Below are 22,500 nucleotides of genomic sequence, written 5' to 3' on the forward strand. Positions count from 1 at the left end.
TTGTTTAATATCTGCTTCTGAAACCTGCCTATTCTCTTGGCAGATTAAAGTTTAGTTTTCTCTCCATTTTGCCTAATATTTCCTATATTACTGAAAGCAAACTTACTTGGTGGTAATTTTTAGGTATTTTGTGTCTCCTTTTTTGTGAAATGATAAATTTATATATATATATATATATATATATATATATATATATATATATATATATATATATATATATATATATATATATATATCTTGTTAAGCTAAAGGTATAGAGCAGTCTTGCTAACATTTTGTGTAAAGTTCAGCGTGATTTGCTATCTTGAAATATCCTCATTCAATTATCAAATAATTTGTTAGGCCATCTTCTGCTTAGTCTCTTTTCATGCCTTTTAATGATTTCTTTCATTCTACTTTTACTTTCGGTACCAGCCCAGGGGTTTCATGATTTCTTTTGGCAAAGTTATTTCTTAAATCACTATTTCATAGCACTGTATAGAAAACATCTGCCATTTTCATCACTCCAGCTCTTTTGTTGATAATATTTCCATTTTCATCTGTTGAAGCAAATATCTGTTGGCAACTTTTTTCAAGTCCTTTTTTTCATGAACTTGATGCTTCTTCCTTTCTTTGGTGTTTCCTCAATTTTTTTTTCTGATTGTGTTTACGAATTTCTTGTGTTTTTAGTTAGTTACTTTGGATAGTTCTGCTAATTAAATTTTATATCACTTGGATATTATCCTCTTTTACAATGTTTTCTTTATTAGATTTTTTTTTGTGTTATGGTATTTTTCCTTGATCTTGGTTTGGAACTGTTCCACCAAACTCTTGTGCTGATTCTAGTACAATTCTTATTAAAATACTGTTCATTTCTTCTTTCTTTGTTTTCATTTCATCGCGTAATTAGAAGTACATATTTTGTTTTGCTAAACTGAACTCTATCATACTTTTCTCTTATTATAGGAGGGTTTATTTTCTTTCTAATTTTTTTTTCTTTCTTCCCTTAGATCTAGACAAGTTTTACTTCTCGCACTTCCATGATGGCTTTACTTTAATTTGTTTAATAGTGTAACATCTTTAACTAAATTAATTTTTTCATGAGAATAAAATCTATTTCGTTTTTCTTTTCTATATTCGGACTTCTCCATTCCATTTTCTATGCTAATTTTCTTTTTCTATAAAAATAAGTGTTCATGATTATTAGATTGTTTTTCAGCAAATTTTACAATCATATCTGCTATGATTTCTCTTTTCCCAACTCCAAATTTGCCTACGACTGCTTCCCTTCTTTTCTTTTGACCTAATTTACATAGAAGTTACCCAAAACAAATGCAAATAGAGTAAATCCTGGAATTCTATCACTGATACTACACTATTCTTCTGTTATCTGCACGATTTGTAATTATAAGAAATTCCACTTTTATGTTCTATGAAGTAAAATACACGGCCGTATTTTAACTCTATATTAGGTTCCCTAGTTCTTCTAATTTCACTCAATCCTATTATATCCCAAATTTATATCTTTCAGCTCTTCTAATATGGTAACACACCAAGGTCCTCTTCCCTAGACAGGGTCCTGACATTGTATGTTGCGAGGTTCCGTTTCCAACGGCGGTCTTTTCTATTCCACACACAAACGATGAAACACACATATACACTGATTATATATATATATATATATATATATATATATATATATATATATATATACATACATGTATATACATATATATTATATATATATATGTATATATATGTACAAATAACAAGTAAGGCTGGTTTTCCAGTTGGGACATCTGATCATGTCTTGATTTCATTAATAGTGAAGACTGAGCAGCCTGTCCCTGATGTATCTTACTCGTATAAGATTTATATGAAATCTCATGCAGACTGGAATGAGATTTTGCATGATCGTTTGAACTTGAATTAGTCACAACTGTATAGTAGTGTTGATCCTGTAGGTCCTTTGAATGAGAATCTAGTCAACATAATTAATAGGCGTATCCCTTCTCGTGTACTAAGGTACCGAGCGAAAGACAAACCATGGTTCAATGATGATTGTAGACGTGCTTATTTGGAGAAGCAGGAGGCCTATCATCTTTGGAAAGGTAACAGATCAGATTTGACCTGGAATAACTATACTCAGCCGAGAGCATTTGCTTAGAGAGTTTATGCTTCAACTGAAAATGAATACAATTTAACCATAAAAGAAACCTTTTCCAGTACAACCCAGGAGCATAAGTGGTGGATTACCCTTAAATCTGCACTCTTTGGTGTAGATGCAATAGTTCCTCCTTTACTTAAACCAGATGGCTCTGTCACTCACTGTCTAAAGGAAAAGGCAGTCCTTTTGGCAGATGCATTTGACAGCAAGCAGAGTAATGAGAAACTTGAACTTCCTCATTCCTGTTTTCCTGAGGCTAAACTAACTAATTTAGCTTTTTGATCTCGCGAAATTAAAGCTTTCTTGATGGACCTTGATGCTTTTGGAGGTCTAGACCAAAATGGCATTTTTGTTTTGTTTTTATAAAGACGGCAGATTTCTTAGCTCCAAAGTTGTCTGTTATTTTGCGCAAGTTAGCAAGAAGTGGAGCTTTTAGCACTTGTTGGAGAATTGGTAATGTTACTCCACTTTGTAAATGTGTTTGAGTAGCTCAAGTCCAATTGATTACCGCCCAATATCCATACGTCTTTTGGCAAAACGTCTTAATAGGTTTGCTGAAGGTAATCATCTGTCCCCTAGTTTGCAATTTGGTTTTCGTAAAGGCCTTGGAGCATGTGATGCCCTTCTTACAATCCCTTGATTGTGGTCAGGAAGTTCGTATGATTGGGCTTGATTTTAGTGGTGCCTTTGACCCTGTTAATCATGGAGCCCTTGTTTTCAAACTCAAACAGTTGGGAGTGGGTGGGTCGTTTCTTAGCATCATTATTGAATTTTTAAGTAATAGATCGCAAAGAGTTGTTGTTGATAGGCACCATAGTGAGTATAAGAATACAATACCTGGTGTTCCTCAGGGTAGTGTGCTTGGCCCATTGTTTTTCGTAGTATGTACACATGACATGTGGTTTGGTCTAGAAAACAAGCTTGTTGCATATGCAGATGATGCTACTATCTTCTAAATGTAGATTTTGGGTTGCTGAATTCCTTAATAAAGATCTAGTAAAATTAGTGTATGGTACAAATTATGGGGTATGAAGTTGAATCCTAACAAAACTCAAAATAAGATTGTAAGTAGGTCAAGGACCGTGGCTTCTCAACATCCTGATCTCAGCATTGATAATGTTTCTTTAACTTTTTATGATTCTTTTAAAATCTTAGGTGTGATTCTTGACAGTAAATTTAGTTTTGAGAAACAAGTCTTCTTTAATTGTCTTCTTCAATTGCACAAAAAATTGGTTTACTGAGAAAGTGTTTCAAGATTTTCGGTGATCAATCTATTCGGAAGAAGTATTTTAATTCTTTCATATTACTTTGTTTCAAGTATTGTTCTCCTGTCTTGTCTTCAGCAGCTGATTCTAATCTTGATTTGTTAGACAGGAACTTACGGTCTACTAAATTTCTTATTCCTGATCTAGATATCAATCTCTGGCGCCGTATTTCAATTAGTTCATTACGCATATTGCATAAGATTGTTTATAATTCTGACCATCCTTTACATTCAGATCTTCCCGGACAGATCCATCCTGTTTGTAATGCTAGGTATGCCGTTAATTCTAATAGTCAGGCCTTCTCCATCATGAGGCTCAATAATATACAGTACTCTAGAAGTTTTATTCTAATTGTGACCAAGTTGTGGAATGATCTTCCTAATTGGGTAGTTCAATCACTAGAACTTCAAAAGTTCAAACTCGCCGCAAATGATTCATGTTGAACAGGCTTACTTAAGTCCTTTCATAGTTTATATATCAAATATCTGTTTTAACGTTGTTAATGTTTTTAAAATATTTTGTTGATTTTTAATTACTTCTTATATCGTTTGTTTATTTCCTTGTTTCAAATCCTCATTAGACTACTTTTCCCTGTCGGAGCCCGTAGGCTTATAGCATCTTGCTTTCCCAATTAGGGTTTTAGCTTAGCTAGTTATAATATATATATATATATATATATATATATATGTATGTATATATACATGAATATATATAAACCTATATATATATACTGTATATATATATATATATATATATATATACATATTATATATATATATATATATATATATATATATATATATATATATATATATATATATATATATAATCTAATCGGACAGCATTTTACAAACCTTGATTTTTTAAGACCATTGCGTAATATCAAATCTATGAAGTACTTCTCTATTTGTGAGGTTCCCATCTTCATACCTTATCTCCATAGTTTAAAACCAAAGATAAATAACATAATTATCAATTAAAACATTAGATAATTGTCTTTTATAAACTAGAAATTAGATGAAATTAAAAATACAAACACCGTTAAAAATTTAAAGATGAAATTTGTACGGAAAAACAAATGATAGATATAATATATCTGAAGTAAAAACATAGTAGGCTTAGAAAACTGATAGCCCTGACTTGATCGATATTGGGAATGAATTCATAGCAAAGAATTAACATCGTTAGCATGTTTTTGGTTAAATTCATCAAGTAGGCTTCGAATCATTTTATGACACTCATTGTGTACAAATTGTAATTGGTTACATACAAATCGTAAAAAAAAAAAAAAAACAGAAAAAAAAAATATTTTATGGTTGTTACGATCAGCTGTCAGATGCCAGGAAATAGTACCTAAGGGTTTTTCATAAACAAATTTTGAGTGAAGACCCCCAGACTCCCTGTCATAATTGACTTCTCAAACTTTAGCACTGCTACCCAAAAAGACACTCCTACGCCCCTGCCTTCGATAGCCCCCTTTGTTGCAATTTTGTAAGCTTCACCAACATAGATGCTGGAACTATACACCAAGTAGGAAGACCATATTATGTTGTCTTATGTTTGGATTTTGGTAAATGCAGTTGTGGTCCAGGGACAGGAAGGATTTCAAAGTCATGCTTCAGTTTTTCAGCACAATAATTTGGATCTGCATATTGAATCTCATCTAGCGTAGAATTATATAGTAGACAAAGTGCAGAAAATTTAACAACTTTATCCCCAATCACAATATTATCCGGGATGTACTTTACAGCATGTTTCAAGCTCTCTTTACGCGAAGCCTTAAAATTTGATTGTTTTACACTAGTTTCAAAATTGCTACTTTTCCAGTACTTTGGATCAGATGTATATTTCTTTCTGCACTTGGACTGATACCTGGCTTCATATGCAAACATGTCATAACCTCTTATATAACAGAGCTGTAACTCATTTATATTTTCTTCTGCTATCTGTTGAATCTACTGCCACCCATCTCGGTCAAAAGAGGCTGTGCCCTACTTACTATAAATACAATCTTTTACAATGGAAATTTTATCCGACTTGTTGCAGAAAAAGCAGTTATGGAAAAAAAAATAAAGATTTTCTCAGTAACTTTCTTCCTTTGAATTCTGCATTCTCAACTGAAGTAGCTTGACTGGCCGAGGATGAGAATGACTAAAAGCGATGCAAATTCATTGTGAATCTCTGGTAACATCCACGGTGGTAGTCTTGTCTTTCCTGAACTTTATTCAGAATTCCTTGTCATGTTTCACTCACTTTAGAAGCAGACTCCATAGGTTCTACTTGACGATGATCTCAAACCTCGTATAGATAATCTAACCTCTCACTGCCATTACTAACATTTGAAAGGCAGTAAATGTTCCATATTTCATTTTCGGAGTATGAATGATATTTAATTTTTGTTGTGGATATTTTATTCTTTTAATTTGTTTAGTACTTACTAAAGAAAAAAAAAACTTTCAGCATCAACCGGAAAAGGTGAAAATATGATTACATATATGAAGCAAAAATAACTGATCTCATATCTAAACTTATTGGAACCAATAGCCAATATGAGTATGTAAAAGTGAAAAAGAGTAATAAAGTTGTTGTATAATACTTTAATTAGGTTTGATGTATGAATTCTGATAAAATATACGCTAACTTTAAAGATTTTTCACATATTTTCCCATCAATACATCAATTTTTTAAATCTTTAGCTTTCGCGACGATCTTTGATAAAAGCTCAATATATACCACTTAGCCTTAGTTTCATTCCTGTTAACATTTGAAATGTGATTCAGGATGTCGATATGAAGTTAGAAAACCATATTTCATTTAGTCGGGGGTGTACGGAAACTCCCCTTAGATGCCCCACTATATGCATGAAATCTTACTAAAAATATTTCACAGTATTATGACCCTTTGCATAGACATTTTTCAAACCATGACCTCTTTTCTCAAGGATCTTCGTAACATAAACAAAGTATAGAAGATAATAAGCATCATCGAAACTTAAACCAATACCTGACATTACCAAGTATTTAATAACTGAAAAAAAGTTCTTCTGAATATTCATAATGGCAGTCAGTATTTGGAAAATATCTTTCATTAGCGTCAAATCCAACATAACAGTTTAAAATGGTAAGGTGCATGTTCAATTAACACATATTATGTCTGTAAGGTATATCATAAATATAATATACTCTACTTACAGTTATCATAAAAATTAGCAAATCATGGAATTTCATATGTTTTTAAGTAAAAAAATTGTACTAAAAGAGATTAATAGGGTTTTTTCCTTTTGTTATGTAAATGCAAAAATCGCCGGCTAACAACTCTGACTGTAAATTATCATTCTCTTTCAACTATATCTAATTGTTCAGTCTACATAGGATAAAAATTATCGCAATAGAAAGTTCCAGAAACTGATTATATCAAAATATTTCTCTTGATCCTGTGGGTACCATACCTATAACAATTAAAGAACAGACTGCTTAGCCCAGCAACATGATCAGTACTGGGCAGAAGACAAGTTCATAATCTAGCAGTGGAGAAGCTGAATGAACAATATTAGATTAAATGGTTAATGTGATACCTTAAAAATTAAACACAGACATATCAATTATGTAATTCCAGACACACACACATGTGCATGATATGTCACAAATTGAAATGCCGAATACCTTAGAGATCTACTTGTGCAGTCACCAAAGCAGCCAAATATGAATTAGTAATTGCTTAGTGATATAGCTAAGCCTAAGTTGCGGTATGGTACGGAATTTTGCAAATTTTTTCGCATCTGAATCGTAGCGTAAAGTACTTTGGCAAGATTACTGTTCCATAATTCCATACCGTATCTTTAGAATAATAAATCGTACCGTTCCTTACTCTGTCCTGTACCTTACCGTACCGTTCTGTACTCTGTACTCTACCTTACCGTACCGTTCCGTACTTCACACTGTACCTTACTGTACCGTTCCATACTCTACCTTACCATACCGTTCCGTACTCTACCTTACCGTACCGTTCCGTACTCTACCTTACCGTACCGTTCCGTACTCCGTCCCGTACCTTACCGTACCCTTCTGTACTCTGTACTCTACCTTACCGTACCGTTCCGTACTCCGTACTGTACCTTACCGTACCGTTCCGTACTCTGTACTCTACCTGTACCTTACCGTACCGTTCCGTACTCTACCTTACCGTACCGTTCCGTACTCTACCTTACCGTACCGTTCCGTACTCTACCTTACCGTACCGTTCCGTACTCTACCTTACCGTACCGTTCCGTACTCCGTCCTGTACCTTACCGTACCCTTCCGTACTCTGTACTCTACCTTACCGTACCGTTCCGTACTCCGTACTGTACCTTACCTTACCGTTCCGTACTCTGTACTCTACCTGTACCTTACCGTACCGTTCCGTACTCCGTACTCTACCTTACCGTACCGTTCCGTACTCCGTCCTGTACCTTACCGTACCGTTCTGTACTCCGTCCTGTACCTTACCGTACCGTTCCGTACTCTGTACATTACTATACCGTACCGTTCCGTACTCCGTACTGTACCTTACCGTACCGTACCGTAATGCCAGTCTTGGGCGTAAAGTTAACTGCAACGCCGCAATGTAAATTCCGATATAAGAAGAATATAACGAAATTCCTTCTTAGTTATATGATATTATTCCTTATTAATTTTGGATGTCACTGTAAAGAAATAACTTGCGCTGCTAAAGAATTCTCGAAATAACAATATAGTTTATATGAAGAAGTCTATTTAGGATATGCTTTTATAAACTTAGAGCTAAATTGCTACTAATATACAGTATCTCTCTGTATGGCTTTATTTCAATCAAAAGATTATTATAATTCTTAGGATTGTCATTTTCGAAAGACTTCAAGAAAAAAGAATACACATTGTTTATCAAATTCTGATAGTGAACTTCTCAAAAAAGTAGAGTACCGTTTTCTTAAAAGAAAATTTGTTGTGAAAATTTCACCAAATAAAATTTCAAAGATTATTTTCAAAGTCAATTATTATGATATCAAAATATGTATGCTTTATATTTCATCAGCTCATATTTTTTTTTTTTATTTTGTACGCCGAAATTCCTATTCAAAGAAACCTTTTCTTTTATCTTACATATTGTCAAAAAATGTCTTTCAACAGTACTTGGCTTCATTTATTTCCCTGGAAGTAAAACGATTAACAATACAAGCGAATAGGCGGAAAAAAAATGATTGGTGTGCGTAACAAAGTAAACGTGAAAAATGCATTAGGAATAATCTTAATAAAAAAAGAAAAGAAAAAATGAGCCTAAGCGTGAAAAAAAAATAACGAATAGAGAAAAAATACTTTTCTTATCTTACAAGTTTCCTCTCCTCGTGAACTGCAAAAGGGTGTCGTAGAGACTAAGACTCTTGGCACTTCAGCTCGGCCCCTCATGAACTTTCCAGAGGAGGAAACAAAAGACACTTGTTAGGCGAAAGAATGGATCTCTAGCAAGGACTTCCAGCAGAGCATGTATTCCCGTTGACGCTTTGTTAGCCTTGACCTCTATTTGATCTTTTTTTCCCCCTTGGTTACAAACTTTTCTTGCGATATATGTTTTAGTAACCAAAAAAAAAAATAATAATAATAGAAAAAAAAAAGATATCAGGTTGTCATAGGAATGATTCTCATATCTTCTCATAAATTTCATTTGATTTTGAACATCTATTTGGCTAAAATCTTGTGTCAATTGCAATGTATTAGACCGCTGTTGAAAGTGATATAAAAAGATTTGTAACAGATTTAAACTTTTTGCATTAGAAATTTAAATAAAGTCATATCACAAACTGAAAACCATCCCATGCTCTAAAGAAAAGGGATAATATTGTACATTTTATGGTCAGCCTTACTCCGATCAAAAGTACGATTTTAATGCATGGTGACCTTTTATCAAAGATTAGTTACGAAAGGTTTATCAACAATAATTGTATAGAAAAAAAAATGTATTAGTAAAATAAACCCGTCAACCTAACGTACGTGAACGAAGATGAAATCTGTCATCTTTGTATTCCTGTTCCATCCTCCACTGGACTCCAAAAGTCTTTAGTATGCGTACGGTAACCACGTCTTTTACATCCCTTTCATGAGTCGAGGAACGAGGTTTCCCTTCAAATTTCATTAGTTTTGCGAAGACCTGACTATAATGATTAATCCTAACTTGATTGGTGAAAACGGATCTTTTTTATTTCAATGTTTCTTATATGTATGTCTATCTATCCTTTGCTCTCATTGTGTATTTGGATACACAACATGTCTATACATTATGGAACTACAAATAAAAAACCATCAGTGTGTTAAGAAGTTAGCAGCTTTAGTGAATATTTTTTTATCGAATAGCTTCCAGGCATAAGGTGAATCAAAGAATTATATTATGTAAATGACCAAACTTTTGCATTCAAATCGTAAGGTCTTAGCAACTTCAAAGCTGTTATGCCTTCCGCTCTCATTTAAGATTCTTTAAACGAACGAATCACGATAAGATTTCGTTGTGTTCCCGTGACAGTTCGTTGTGAAACCACGACGCCTGATTCGGCTGAATCTCGGTTCGTATTGATACATTCAGGCCGCGGCTGGCTGAATCCTATTGTCGTAGCCCAGGTCTAAAGACGTTGGTCATGGCAGCCTTGTCGGGCGGTCCTAATTTTTGGTGCAAAAATTTGACTCTCGACGATAAAGTGGCGATATGGGTGTTTCGTGATCTCTTCCGCAACGCTGTTCTACCTACTGTAGGTATATTGTGACTAATTAATATCGTTACGGGTGCGACCTGCGAAAAAACCTGTACTTCTGCGTTAAAAAAGCTGAGAATTAATGCCGCTATTGGGATATCCGCGCAGTGCTGTCGGAACTGTCTGATAAATGACAACTTTTCCGTGACGGCCATAAATAACCATTGTTCTATAATCGTTAACGCTTTCCTAACACTGTCTGGATATTGTGGAACCATTTCCGTCGCCACACTAGGTGACTCTTGAGACCGTCTCCAGTCAGACCCAGAATGGTGTCTTTTTCCTGAACTCACCTAGCACATTCTGGGCATGAATCTTGAATGTATGCATTTCTCTAAAAACAGGATATTGTATAACAATTTCAATTATATCTCCATTGTCATGAAAATATAGCTTATAATTTTTAAGGGAAAATTTCCTCTGTTCTTGATTTGCTATACCAAAACCATTTGGGTTATCTGAGTAGCACAATTTCCCCCCCCCTACATATAGTATGGTTTTATTGCAGAATTTGAATAAAAAAATTATTGGGTTCCATGAGCTGTGATTACAAATGAAAACATACTACGCAAGGCATATCGATATAGACAGCCACAATGATCTACCCACCAACCGCATAGAAGAGATATCTAGCGTACCTAAATATATATATATATATATATATATATATATATATATATATATATATATATATATATATATATATATATATATACAGCAAGAGTAGCGTTATAGATGTTACCGTAAACTAAGTTGATGGGTGCCATTTTGTACCCAGTGGCAGGCTACTAGCTCACCAGTCAGTGGCCAGTGACCGGTAAGACGGATTGTTATGTCCACACCTTTTCTTCCTGAAGAGCAGATAATTGGTGACGTGATAGTACACAATCCTGTGCTGTTCTGCTTATAAATATGCCAAAAAAGACCTGTGAAAGGATTTAAAATCTTTAGGTTTCCAAGTAACCCTGTGTGCACAGTGCATTTCTTCATTTGAATTTTATTAGGAATTCTCTCTCTCTCTCTCTCTCTCTCTCTCTCTCTCTCTCTCTCTCTCTCTCTCTCTCTCTCTCTACTTGTATGCGTTGATAGTATACTTTCCTTTTTATTAAGAATACTTTCCCAGCGTTACCTGAATTAAAACAGGTGGAAACCTAATGTCTCCTCATGTGACTGCCATTATTTTTCATACTATATAATCTATATCACATGTTCATTAATATATATAATCTTCATAACTAGAATTTATATCTCGATGTATCAGCACACTATATTTCAATACTATCCATAAGTTCCTCAACGATATTCTACTTTTACTACATATATTATATCTCGAAACAGCCTATCATATCTTCACTACGTACTATATCATACCAATTTTTCACAATTTATCACATTCTCATGACATATCAAGTGTTCAATATTCTATACCAATACCTTTCACCATTATCATCTTACTTTCAATAACTACATAGCACATCAAGGAGATGAGCACAGATAAACATTTGCAATTGAATGTTGAAATTGATTTTCTGCCTTTGAGACTTTATGAGATAAAGAGCACACATTTGGTGAAGCATGGCGTAATATTAAGAGCATATATTAGTCAGTTGGTGGTGGAGTTTTGGAACATGCAATTACAAGGAGAAAGACATGGATATCAAATGATACGTGGCACATTATAAAAAGGAAACAAAGACAGAAAATGATTGTTGAATTTTTTTTCTTGGAAATAATGAAAATTACAGGGTAAAACATGCTAAGTATTCCAGTATTAATAGTGAAGTCAAAAGAGAAGCCAGGAATGACTAGAGAGATTATTCAGGCTGGAAAGCAGATGAGGTTAACCAAGAATTCATCGAGTGGCTATGGTGTATGAATCGCTCATAGAATTAATAATGAAATCTCTAAGGGTGCAAAGAGAAACATATACCCATAAAAATGGGTATATATAACAACAGAAGACTAAGAAAGGTAACGTTGGATGAAACACTTCAGGAAGGTTATGAATAGTAGATATGAATGGAATAATCCAATAAACAGCGGAGTACTCCAAGGGAATATGTAGTCACCCAAGTTGTTTATCCACCTCATGAATTTTGTAATGCATAGAATAGTTAGAGATGGTGGAGAAGGATTGGATAGGATTGGTAATAGGAAATAAGCTGACCTATAGTATGCTGATGACGCTGTCTTTATTAGCAGAAGATGAAATATTACAGAAGGTTGTGCTCAAAATAAATAGAAGAAAGACAAAGATGATGAGAACAGAATATGTAATGGAAGATGAAATATCATTTGAAAGAGAAAGGATTATTGAGGTAGAATCATTTGAATATTCAGTAACTATGATCTCTAAGACAGGGTCTTTGAAATTGTAGTTCAATGAAAGGTTGAAAAAACAAATCAGACAATGGCTAGGTTAAATAAAATTTGGAAATCAAATCGCCTGAAGTTACATATAAAAATTATCGAATGTAAATATATTAGTAACGATATAAAGATTAGTAGATTACGATATATAAACTCACAGCATTTTCTTATTTTCACTATATATATATATATATATATATATATATATATATAAATGTATATAAATATATATGATTACATATATTTATAAATTCATGTATATATATATATATATATATATATATATATATATATATATATATATATATATATATATATATATATGTATATATATATGTATATATACTATATATATATATATATATATATATATATATATATATATATATATATATATATATATGTTTGTATGTATGTATGTATACTTCACTATCATATCATATAATATAACATATATATATATAGTGAATACTACAATACTAGTACTATTATATAATTTTACCACTGTGTATAGCAATTCCGAATCTTACTAGTACCTAACCAGCTACAGTATTGCTTTGAAGAATTTTGCAATTTACATGATCTAACCTGACATAATCCTGGCTAGGTCTATCAGGAGGACTCACTGAACTGAAGACTTCCTTCGTTTCGAGAGGCTATGGTGAGAAAAAAGGGTTGGAATTGTGTTGCACCTGTCTTCGTTACCAACCAGCCCGTCAATTTGCAGACTACCCCTTTTCAAAGTTCTCCCGCTACGTAAAGAATTATTATTGGAAACCAATCGTACGATAAAAAATGTCATACTCGACCCCTAGTGGGATATCAAGATATTTAAGACGACTGGAAAATAAATCATAAAGATACAGCCATGTCCTCATAAAATTGTAGTAGCCCCAATTTTGCCTCCAGTAGCATATGGATTAGGAAAAAATTATACATTTTAGAAGATAGGCTATAATCACATGAAGAATAATAGTATTAAATGCAGTATGCAAATGCAGAAAACAGGAGCAAAAACATGAATTCGTATTCAATAAACTCAAAATCATAAATGAAACATTTGAACATTTCTATAAAACACAAATTTGTTTTCCACAGCTGCGTTTCTCTTATCTCTCAATTTAATTCTCTCCTAGGTTCTTTAACGTGAAAGGTAGCTGCAGTTTTATTATTACTTAGAGAGAGAGAGAGAGAGAGAGAGAGAGAGAGAGAGAGAGAGAGAGAGAGAGAGAGAGAGAGAGAGAGGAACTGGCTGAACTCCCAGGGCTAAAGGCTTGTATGCTACCTTCTAGTCATTGGCGGTTTGTTTTCTATAGGTGCTCTAGACTTACCCATATCCATAAACTCATGTTTATTTTTCATCAGCTTAAGTCTGATTTCTGAATACCAGCCTTTGAGAACAAGATTGAAAAAGACGAAATAACAACAGTGGCACCAGTTCATATCGTTTTTTCTCAATTTTTTGCATTACAAAATAGGACAGGAAATTAAAAGTCGGTTTAGCATTATTTCACGAGTGACGCCTTTGCATTTAGTGCCCTGTTTAATCAATTAGGTAAGCCATTATTTATTAAAGTACTTTGTTCAGGATTCCTGGCTGTATTTAATCTCCGTTTAGTATTATTAATGAGTTTCATGGTACAGCATATTATGCAGCATTTAAAAGCTATTTTACATGAGCAGAATGGTATGCTAATCTGAATACATTAGAGAGAGAGAGAGAGAGAGAGAGAGAGAGAGAGAGAGAGAGAGAGAGAGAGAGAGATGGGGGTGGGTGAAAAATAATCATTAAGTGTCTGACGAAGGAATAGAACTAACATGACAAGTACTCACCAGGTCTTAAGCATTCTTGAAATATGAATTATAAGATCATATCAGTTAATATTATAAAGTTATTATAATGTTATTATATAATATAAAGTCAGCATTTCGGGAGGCTGATTTTACATAACATTGATTGAAGTTTCCAGGAGCAGTAGAAAAAAGATAACCTGTATTTCTTAAAAGTAAGAGGGCTCACTAAAGTAGCTCATTAGTTCCTACTTATCGTCAGGATATCAGACTTCACTACACGCAGGTCTGAACAACTGTGATAACGAGCAGTTTGAATATAAAGGAGGATATTCGAAACCTCGAACTCATAATATCCTTCAGGTGAGGTACTTAAAAGATATCATTAAAGATATGTTTCACTTGTGCTAAGTAGTCTTTCCTAATTATGTTCTTTGCTATGATGAAATATAAATGAACGGAAATCAAATGGAAATTATATATATTTTCCCCAGTTTATGGAACCCGTAAAATAAGATGGATTAAGGGATAATAATAGTTTGTAATATATATGTAATTAACTTATTGGTGAATCTATGGATCCAAAGATAGGTAGATAGATAGATAGATAGATAGATAGAGAGACACATAGAATATAAGGATGGGAGTTATGGAGATAGACAGTAGGGTCTCACTGTGCATTAAAGAGAGAAAAAAAAATTATAATTGTATCCGTTGATGGGTGTAAGTAAAACTTACTTAATACATCTCATTAAGAAAGTAATAACTGGCAATACGGAAAATCAATCTGATCTCTCATCTTGTTTCCATGCGAAGCTAAGGGATACAATTGTCCTTGGAACTAGGCCTATGATATACATTCAAACTTAAACTGTCGGAATCGTTCTATGGGAAATAATATATTTTGCAGGATGATTAGGAGTTATCTTTTGTTCAGCCGTATCTCTTGATCAACTTCGTTAATTTGTATATCAGATAATCATTGATAAAGAGGCTCATGATAAGCTGACGAATTGTAGAAGATAGAAGCATTATGATCTATATGTCAATGTCCCTCTCCCTTTGTATCAGCTAAAACTGGAATAAAATTTCTCCGTAGTTCAACGATATAAGGCTTATGCAATATACGAAAAACAACCAGGTTAATTTTCGGCGGAGAAAAATTATATGGATATGAAAGAGACGGAAAGAAAGGAGACAGAGAGACTAATATGAATATTAAAAAAAAATAATATATATATATATATATAAATATATATATATATATATATATATATATATATATGTATATATATATATATATATATATATATATATATATATATATATATATATATATATATATATATATATATATATATATATACATATATATATATAAACCACAAACGTTTGTATTGGACAGACGACGCTAAAAGAGGTTAATTTCGCTATTCTGTGAGTGGCCAGCTCAGGTATCCTTTAAATTCGAAGGTTGCGTTTTGAAACAAAGGTCTGACGAGTTTTGCACAGTTTGTTCAGTCGGAAACAATTGGTGAACCGTGATATTATTTTTTGCTCTTCTGTTTTACATGCTACTCTCCTTTTAGAATATCTATTTTAATGTCAATTCTATTCGCTTGAAAATTCTAACTGAATAAATACAATAGTGTGATTACATGCCTTAGCAAATATACTCTTTTAAACATGGGTAATCACTCAGATAGAGCAAAGTTTTATAAAACAATATGCTCAATACTATACTTTATATAGATATCATAATTTAGAATAATGATGCTTGAAAAGTATATTTCGTTTGGGTGGTTGGTATTTCCCAAAAGATTTCTATATTAAAAAACTTCCTAATATTTTAGATAAAAATACATTGAACGAGCGTCAAAATGATTACTGTGTTGGATGAAACTAGTGTAAATTTAAATAATTTTATGCTACAAGAATTTTTCAATCTATTTTTACCTCCGCCAACGAAGTTGAAAGGAGGTTATGTTTTCGCCCTTATCCCTGGCCCCAGTTTTACTCATAAGTAGAGAATTGTCCATGGGTTAATTGTTTTATTGAGACGTGTAAGTGATTTAATTTTGAAAGTCCAAGGTTAAGGTCGAGCAAAAGGTCGAGAAATAGCAGCCGTGGTGGAGGTCATAATTTTATCCAAGAGTAGTGAAAATTTCAGGGATTAAGTGTTATGTTGAGACGTGGAAGCGACTCAATTTTGACAGTCCCAGGTCAAAGTTCAAGGTTAAGGTCGAGCAAAAAGTCGAGAAATAGCAGCCGTGGTGGAGGTCATAATTTTATCCAAGAGTAGTGAAAATTTCAGGGATTAAGTGTAATATGGAGACGTGGAAGCGACTCAATTTTGAAAGTCCTAGGTCAAAGTTCAAGGTTAAGGTTGAGCTAAAGGTCAAGATATAAGCTGCCGTAGAGGTTTACACTTTAATAAGTGCCCTTCTAGTTTATAAAGCTAATTTTATGATCTTATCTCTATCCTTTGAAATATGATGCAACCAGAATCGTTGGCACAGACTCTATAGATTAAAGAAAAACACAATACTTGGATTACATCGTCATATATAAACCCCGTAGAAAATTTTCATTCTGTCATTATCTCTTTCAGAACTAGAGAAGGCCAAAGTGCCATTCGCAGGAGTTCTAACATCTTATAAATCAATACGACTAAAACAAAAACCTTTTGTTACGGAGTCTTTATTAACAGAGTTCGTGTTCACACTCACACGGATCCTGTTCTCACACATCGATTTTTTGACGGCATTATCATTGCGATGTTGTATATTGGATCTGATGAGTAATACCTGTTCATACTCTTTACCATTTTCATTTTGTAATTTTTTCATATGCTTTAAATTTCCTCTTTTTGGAGAACAGATGAATGACTGAAATATTAGATATCTAACAAAATATGGACCAAATGTTAATAGAAAATGGGTCATGAATGAAGAGGGGAATGTTTTTGATTGCAGATAATGTACTTCTGATTAGGAAGACGAAGAGAAATTACAGACCCCAGTGAGAGGAACTCACAGAAGGGAATAGATAGAAATTGTGATGGCAGTAGAAGAATTTAATGACCAAAATATTCTGGTAGAAAACGAGGTCAAGTTGTGTAGGGAGTTTTACGAGCTGCTGACGATATTCTGGTGTAGGTGGAGTATGGAATAGCTCCCATATTGAAGCAACTAATCTGATAAAATTGAATAATATACATTTTCACACACGCGTATATCCATCTATATATTATATATGCCGTATATATGTATATATACACACACACACACACACACACACACATATATATATATATATATATATATATATATATATATATATATATATATGTATGTATGTATATATATAAATATATATATATATATATATATATATATATATATATATATATGTATATGTATATATATATATATATATATATATATATATATATATATATATACAGTATATATGTATATATATTATATAATACGTATAAATATATGTATATAGATTTATATATATTATGTATATGCATATATATATATATATATATATATATATATATATATATATATATATTATGTATATATATATATATAATAATACTTACATATATGTATATATATGTATATATATATATATATATATATATATATATATATATATAAATTAGTGTATGTATGTTGTTCGTATGTGAATGTGTACGCTTGTGTCTGTGCTTGTCTTCGTATGTGTTTCTGTAAAAGTTTGAGTGTTTGTGGAGAGAGATTTATGTTGGCCTTGATCTTTAATCCATGGAAATTTCCCTAAACCCGAGAAGCAAATGAAATGGTTTGTCGCCTCTGGATGAAATGGAACAGCAGCCAAAGGAATTATGGAATGCTGCAATGGTCTCGTATTCAACTTCCAAATGAACTTAGGAGAGAATCTAATTAAATAAATAAGTAAATATTCGTTAAAGAGTCAGGTAACTCTAATATTTGTGTGTGAGAGAGAGAGAGAGAGAGAGAGAGAGAGAGAGAGAGAGAGAGAGAGAGAGAGAGAGAGAGAGAGAGAGAGAGAGAGATTAGCAACATCTTGGAGTAGTACAAGTTTATTCTTTCGAGGATATGCAACTTCAATTAAGTTCTTCTTAATGAAATGAAAATGCTTACTTGTTCCCTTGACTTTAGACAACTCAAGCAACGAAGTTTTAATGAGAATGTTCTTGAATAAGTCAGCAAAATTAATTTCTTGTATTTTCTATTTTTCCTTCTATATTCGACGCCCTCATTATCCGTGTAATGCGTTGATATTTCATTATACAATCTAGAAAATAGCTATCAATCTATATTATATCTATGCAAACCATACCTTTGAAACATAAGATACTATGAATGATATTATGACTTGTTGATTTTGAGTAACGATTCTGAAATATGATAAGCATTGTCTCTATCATCTTCACCATCGCCTCCTACGCCTATTGACGCAAAGGGCCTCAGTTAGATTTCGCCAGTCGTCTCTTTCTTGAACTTTTAAATCAATACTTCACCATTATTCATCTCCTACTTCACGCTTCATAGTCCTCAGCCATGTAGGTCTGGGTCTTCCAACTCTTCAGGTACCTTTTGGAATCCAGTTGAAAGTTTGCTGAATTAATCTCTCTTGGGGAGTACGAAGAGTGTCTGTCATAATCATCAATATTATTTTCAACAATCTGGACTATCTTTCATTAAAGTCTTTCATAAATTGCTAATTCAGATTATTTGTTTTTTATTTTTTCATATCTAGTTAACCTAATTATCTTTTATATATGTTTTCATGTCTTGTTATTCTAAATTATCTTTTATTTAGGTCTTCAATGTTATTGATTCAAATTATAGTTTACTCAAGACTTCCATATCATTTTAATGTAAATGTTTCATATCTTGTTTACCACGTGAAAAAATATAGCACTAAAAAAATGTAATGTCTTAGTCTTTATAAATTGCCTCCCTACTTTTTTTCTCGTGATCTTGTGGATGGATGAAATTAGTAGTCTAATACATCATATTTTTTTCTTTTCAGATTGAAATTAGGCGACCAGTACTTATGACAAGAACATTCATCAAGCAAGGATAAATCATTGAAGAAAAGCCAACGTATCGTTAAGTTGAAATCGTTAATGATAGAACCTCTAGTGAAATAATCTGCTCATTTAAACAAGTCGGTATTGAAAAAGTGAATTAAAAGATTAATTCATCAATATATTATGAAGGTATATTGAAAAATGCCCACTTCATTGAGAGAGAACTTTACTTTACTATTTAGAAGTAGTTAAGTAAATGTTTGAGAAGAGGCTTAGGTCTGAAAAGTCAAATCCTTCAACAAATGTTAAAGGAGTCTGTCTATTCTCTTCAGTTCCTTTGACCAGATAGATTCTGGAATAGAACTTTGATGAAAAAATTTTGCAACAATAAAAAATTCCACTTTGCGAATTGATTCTGATTAGTTAGTGCAGTGACCTATTCTGCAGACAATATTGGAAATCCTACCTCATGGTAATAACGGCGAAGCGAAGAAAACGATCGGGGTAATCCACAGGTGCGAATACTGACAATTGCAGCATCAGCATCTTGTGCATCATCTTTTTAGTTTTTTCTTAGCCTTAAGAGGAGCACAGTGGCGGGAGATACGAATGAGGAAACGTCCTGCATGAAGCGGGAAGGTGGGGATGGGAGGGAAGGGGGTGCCGGTGGGGAGAAGAAGGTGGAGAGGAAAGTGGAGATATCTGAGGAAGTCGATTGTTCTCCGCCTGTCCACCGACACCCACAGTTTCAACTCCCCAATTTGCCATCAGATCTCGGACGGGATCATGATCGCCGGTCTTCGCTTCGGCAGTTCATCTCCAGAGTTTTCAGGTAAGTCAATATCATCAATATTATCCTTATTACTAGCCAAGTTTCGTCACTAGCTGGAAAAGCAGGGTGCTACATGCCCAAGGGCTCCAATATGGAAAGCAGCGAAGTGAGGAATAAAAATAGAGAAATAACGAATTAAGTATATTATGAGATGTAATAAAAAGTATAAAATATATAAAGATCAGTACGACATTTAAATAGACCAGTCATATATAAACTATGAAATTATCATTAGCTCTACTCTCTCATGGAATACCTTCAAATCGTTTCATAAGAAAACCTTTTCTAAACTGTGAAATGATCACTAGCTTTCCTCTCTGATGGCATACCTTCATATCATTTCATGAAAAATAACCCTTTTTTAAACTTTGAAATAATCAATAGCTCTACTTTTTGATGGCATACCTTCAAATCGTTTCATAAAAAAACTTTTTCTAAACTGTAAAATGATCACTAGATTTACTCTCTGATGGCATACCTTTAAATCGTTTCATGAAAAAACCCTTTTCTAAACTGTGAAATGATCACCAACTCTACTCTCTGATGGCATAGCTTCAAATCGTTTTATAAAATACCTTTTCCTAAACTATGGAATGATCACTAGCTCTACTCTTTGATGGCATACCTTTAAATCGTTTTATTAAAAACCCTTTTCTTTAGTAAAGGATTTTTAATAAAACGGCGAATGATCACTAGCTCTAATCTTTGATGGCATACTTTCAAATCGTTTCATAAGAAGAACCCTTTTCTAAACTGTGAAATGATCACTAGCTCTACTCTATAATAGCATATCTTCAAATTGTTTAAGAAAAAAAAAACCTTTTTTTAAACTGTGAAATGATCACTAGTTCAACTCTCTGGTGGCATACCTTCAAATTGTTTCATAAAAAAAACCTTTTTCTAAACTGTGAAATGATCCCAAACTCTACTCTCTGATGGCATACCTTCAAATCGTTTCATAAAAAAAAATCTTTTCTAAGCTATGAAATTATCACCAACTCTATTCTCTGATGATATACCTTCAAATCATTTCATAAAAAAACCCATTTCTAAACAGTGAAATAATCACTAGATTTTCTCTCTGATGGCATACCTTCAAATCGTTTCATAAAAAAAAAACCTTTTGCAAACTGTGAAATGATCACTAGCTCAACTCTCTGATGGCATACCTTCAAATCGTTTCATAATAAAACCCTTTTCTAAACTGGTATATGATGAATAGCTCTACTCTCTGATGGTATACCTTCAAATCATTTCTTAAGAAAACCTTCTTCTAAACTGTGAAATTATCACTAGCTCAACCCTCTGATAGAATACATTCAACTCGTTTCATAAAAAAAAAATGTTTGAACAGTGAAATGATCACCAACTCTACTCTCTTATGGTATACCTTCAAATCATTTCATAAGAAACCCCTTTCTAAACAATGAAATAATCACTAGTTCTTCTCTCTGATGACATATCTTCAAATCGTTTCATAAAAAATCCTTTTTGCAAAGTAATTATTTTTCTCATCTTGATAGTTTTTCATCAAGTTTTATGTAAAGCTATTCTATTTTTTTACTGATCCTTTATATAGAGTTTACATCTAAGGACAAATCCAAATAGAAAATAGGAATTTGTGTTAAATAAATAATTGCTCCTATTTCAATCCATCAATCATAGACACTAATATTTAGTAAAGTTATATCAACTGTTATATACATCTAGTATTACCCAATGGAAATTCAGAAAAAATAAACTCATAAAGTAATATGTTTATAGTACTTTTAGAATTATGACATACCTTAAACACTATGTATAAGTATTTGGAATAGCTGTAACATGACTTCTTTTTCTTTAGAAAGTCTAAAATATAACTAGGCAGATATAAATCTATCTACGTTATCCTCTTTTTAAGTTTTTGGTCACATAATAAACCATTACTCAAAAATTGGCTAAAAATCAAAATAAAAAGAAAATAAGATAAAGTAACCTTTTCATCTAACAATGGCGGAAATGCTCGGAAAAAGCGAAAATTATGATACTCAAGAGATCTTTAAAATTCCATTTCAGAATGATATTGATATTTCTGAGACTCGGATTATTTCTTTCTAATTACTAAGAGCCTCACAGATAATCAAAGGTTTCCAAATAGCTTTAGGTTATCCTGAGGCATCCTTTCATCATAGCGAGATATTAGGAGGAAATACTTCGGATTCAAGTAATATCACACTGCTATGTTTAACTTGAAATTATCAATTATTTGGGACTAACGAGATAATTAACTCACCAAGTAATTAACAT

The 22,500-nt window shown here is 32.7% G+C and overlaps 1 protein-coding gene across 2 annotated transcripts in view; it reads left to right on the forward strand.

Annotated features, from left to right (window-relative positions):
- The window catches only part of LOC137655771 (A-type potassium channel modulatory protein KCNIP2-like), a 1,424,523-nt gene that overhangs the window by 267,163 nt on the left and 1,134,860 nt on the right, over positions 1-22,500 (forward strand). For both annotated transcript variants that reach the window (XM_068389903.1, XM_068389904.1), the window contains one exon: positions 19,382-20,214. In XM_068389903.1, the coding sequence (XP_068246004.1) occupies positions 20,009-20,214 (206 nt within the window). In that variant the 5' untranslated portion in view covers positions 19,382-20,008. The remainder of the gene's footprint in view (positions 1-19,381; positions 20,215-22,500) is intronic.

The sequence above is a fragment of the Palaemon carinicauda genome, chromosome 16, assembly GCF_036898095.1.
Source record: "Palaemon carinicauda isolate YSFRI2023 chromosome 16, ASM3689809v2, whole genome shotgun sequence".
NCBI lineage: Eukaryota > Metazoa > Arthropoda > Malacostraca > Decapoda > Palaemonidae > Palaemon > Palaemon carinicauda.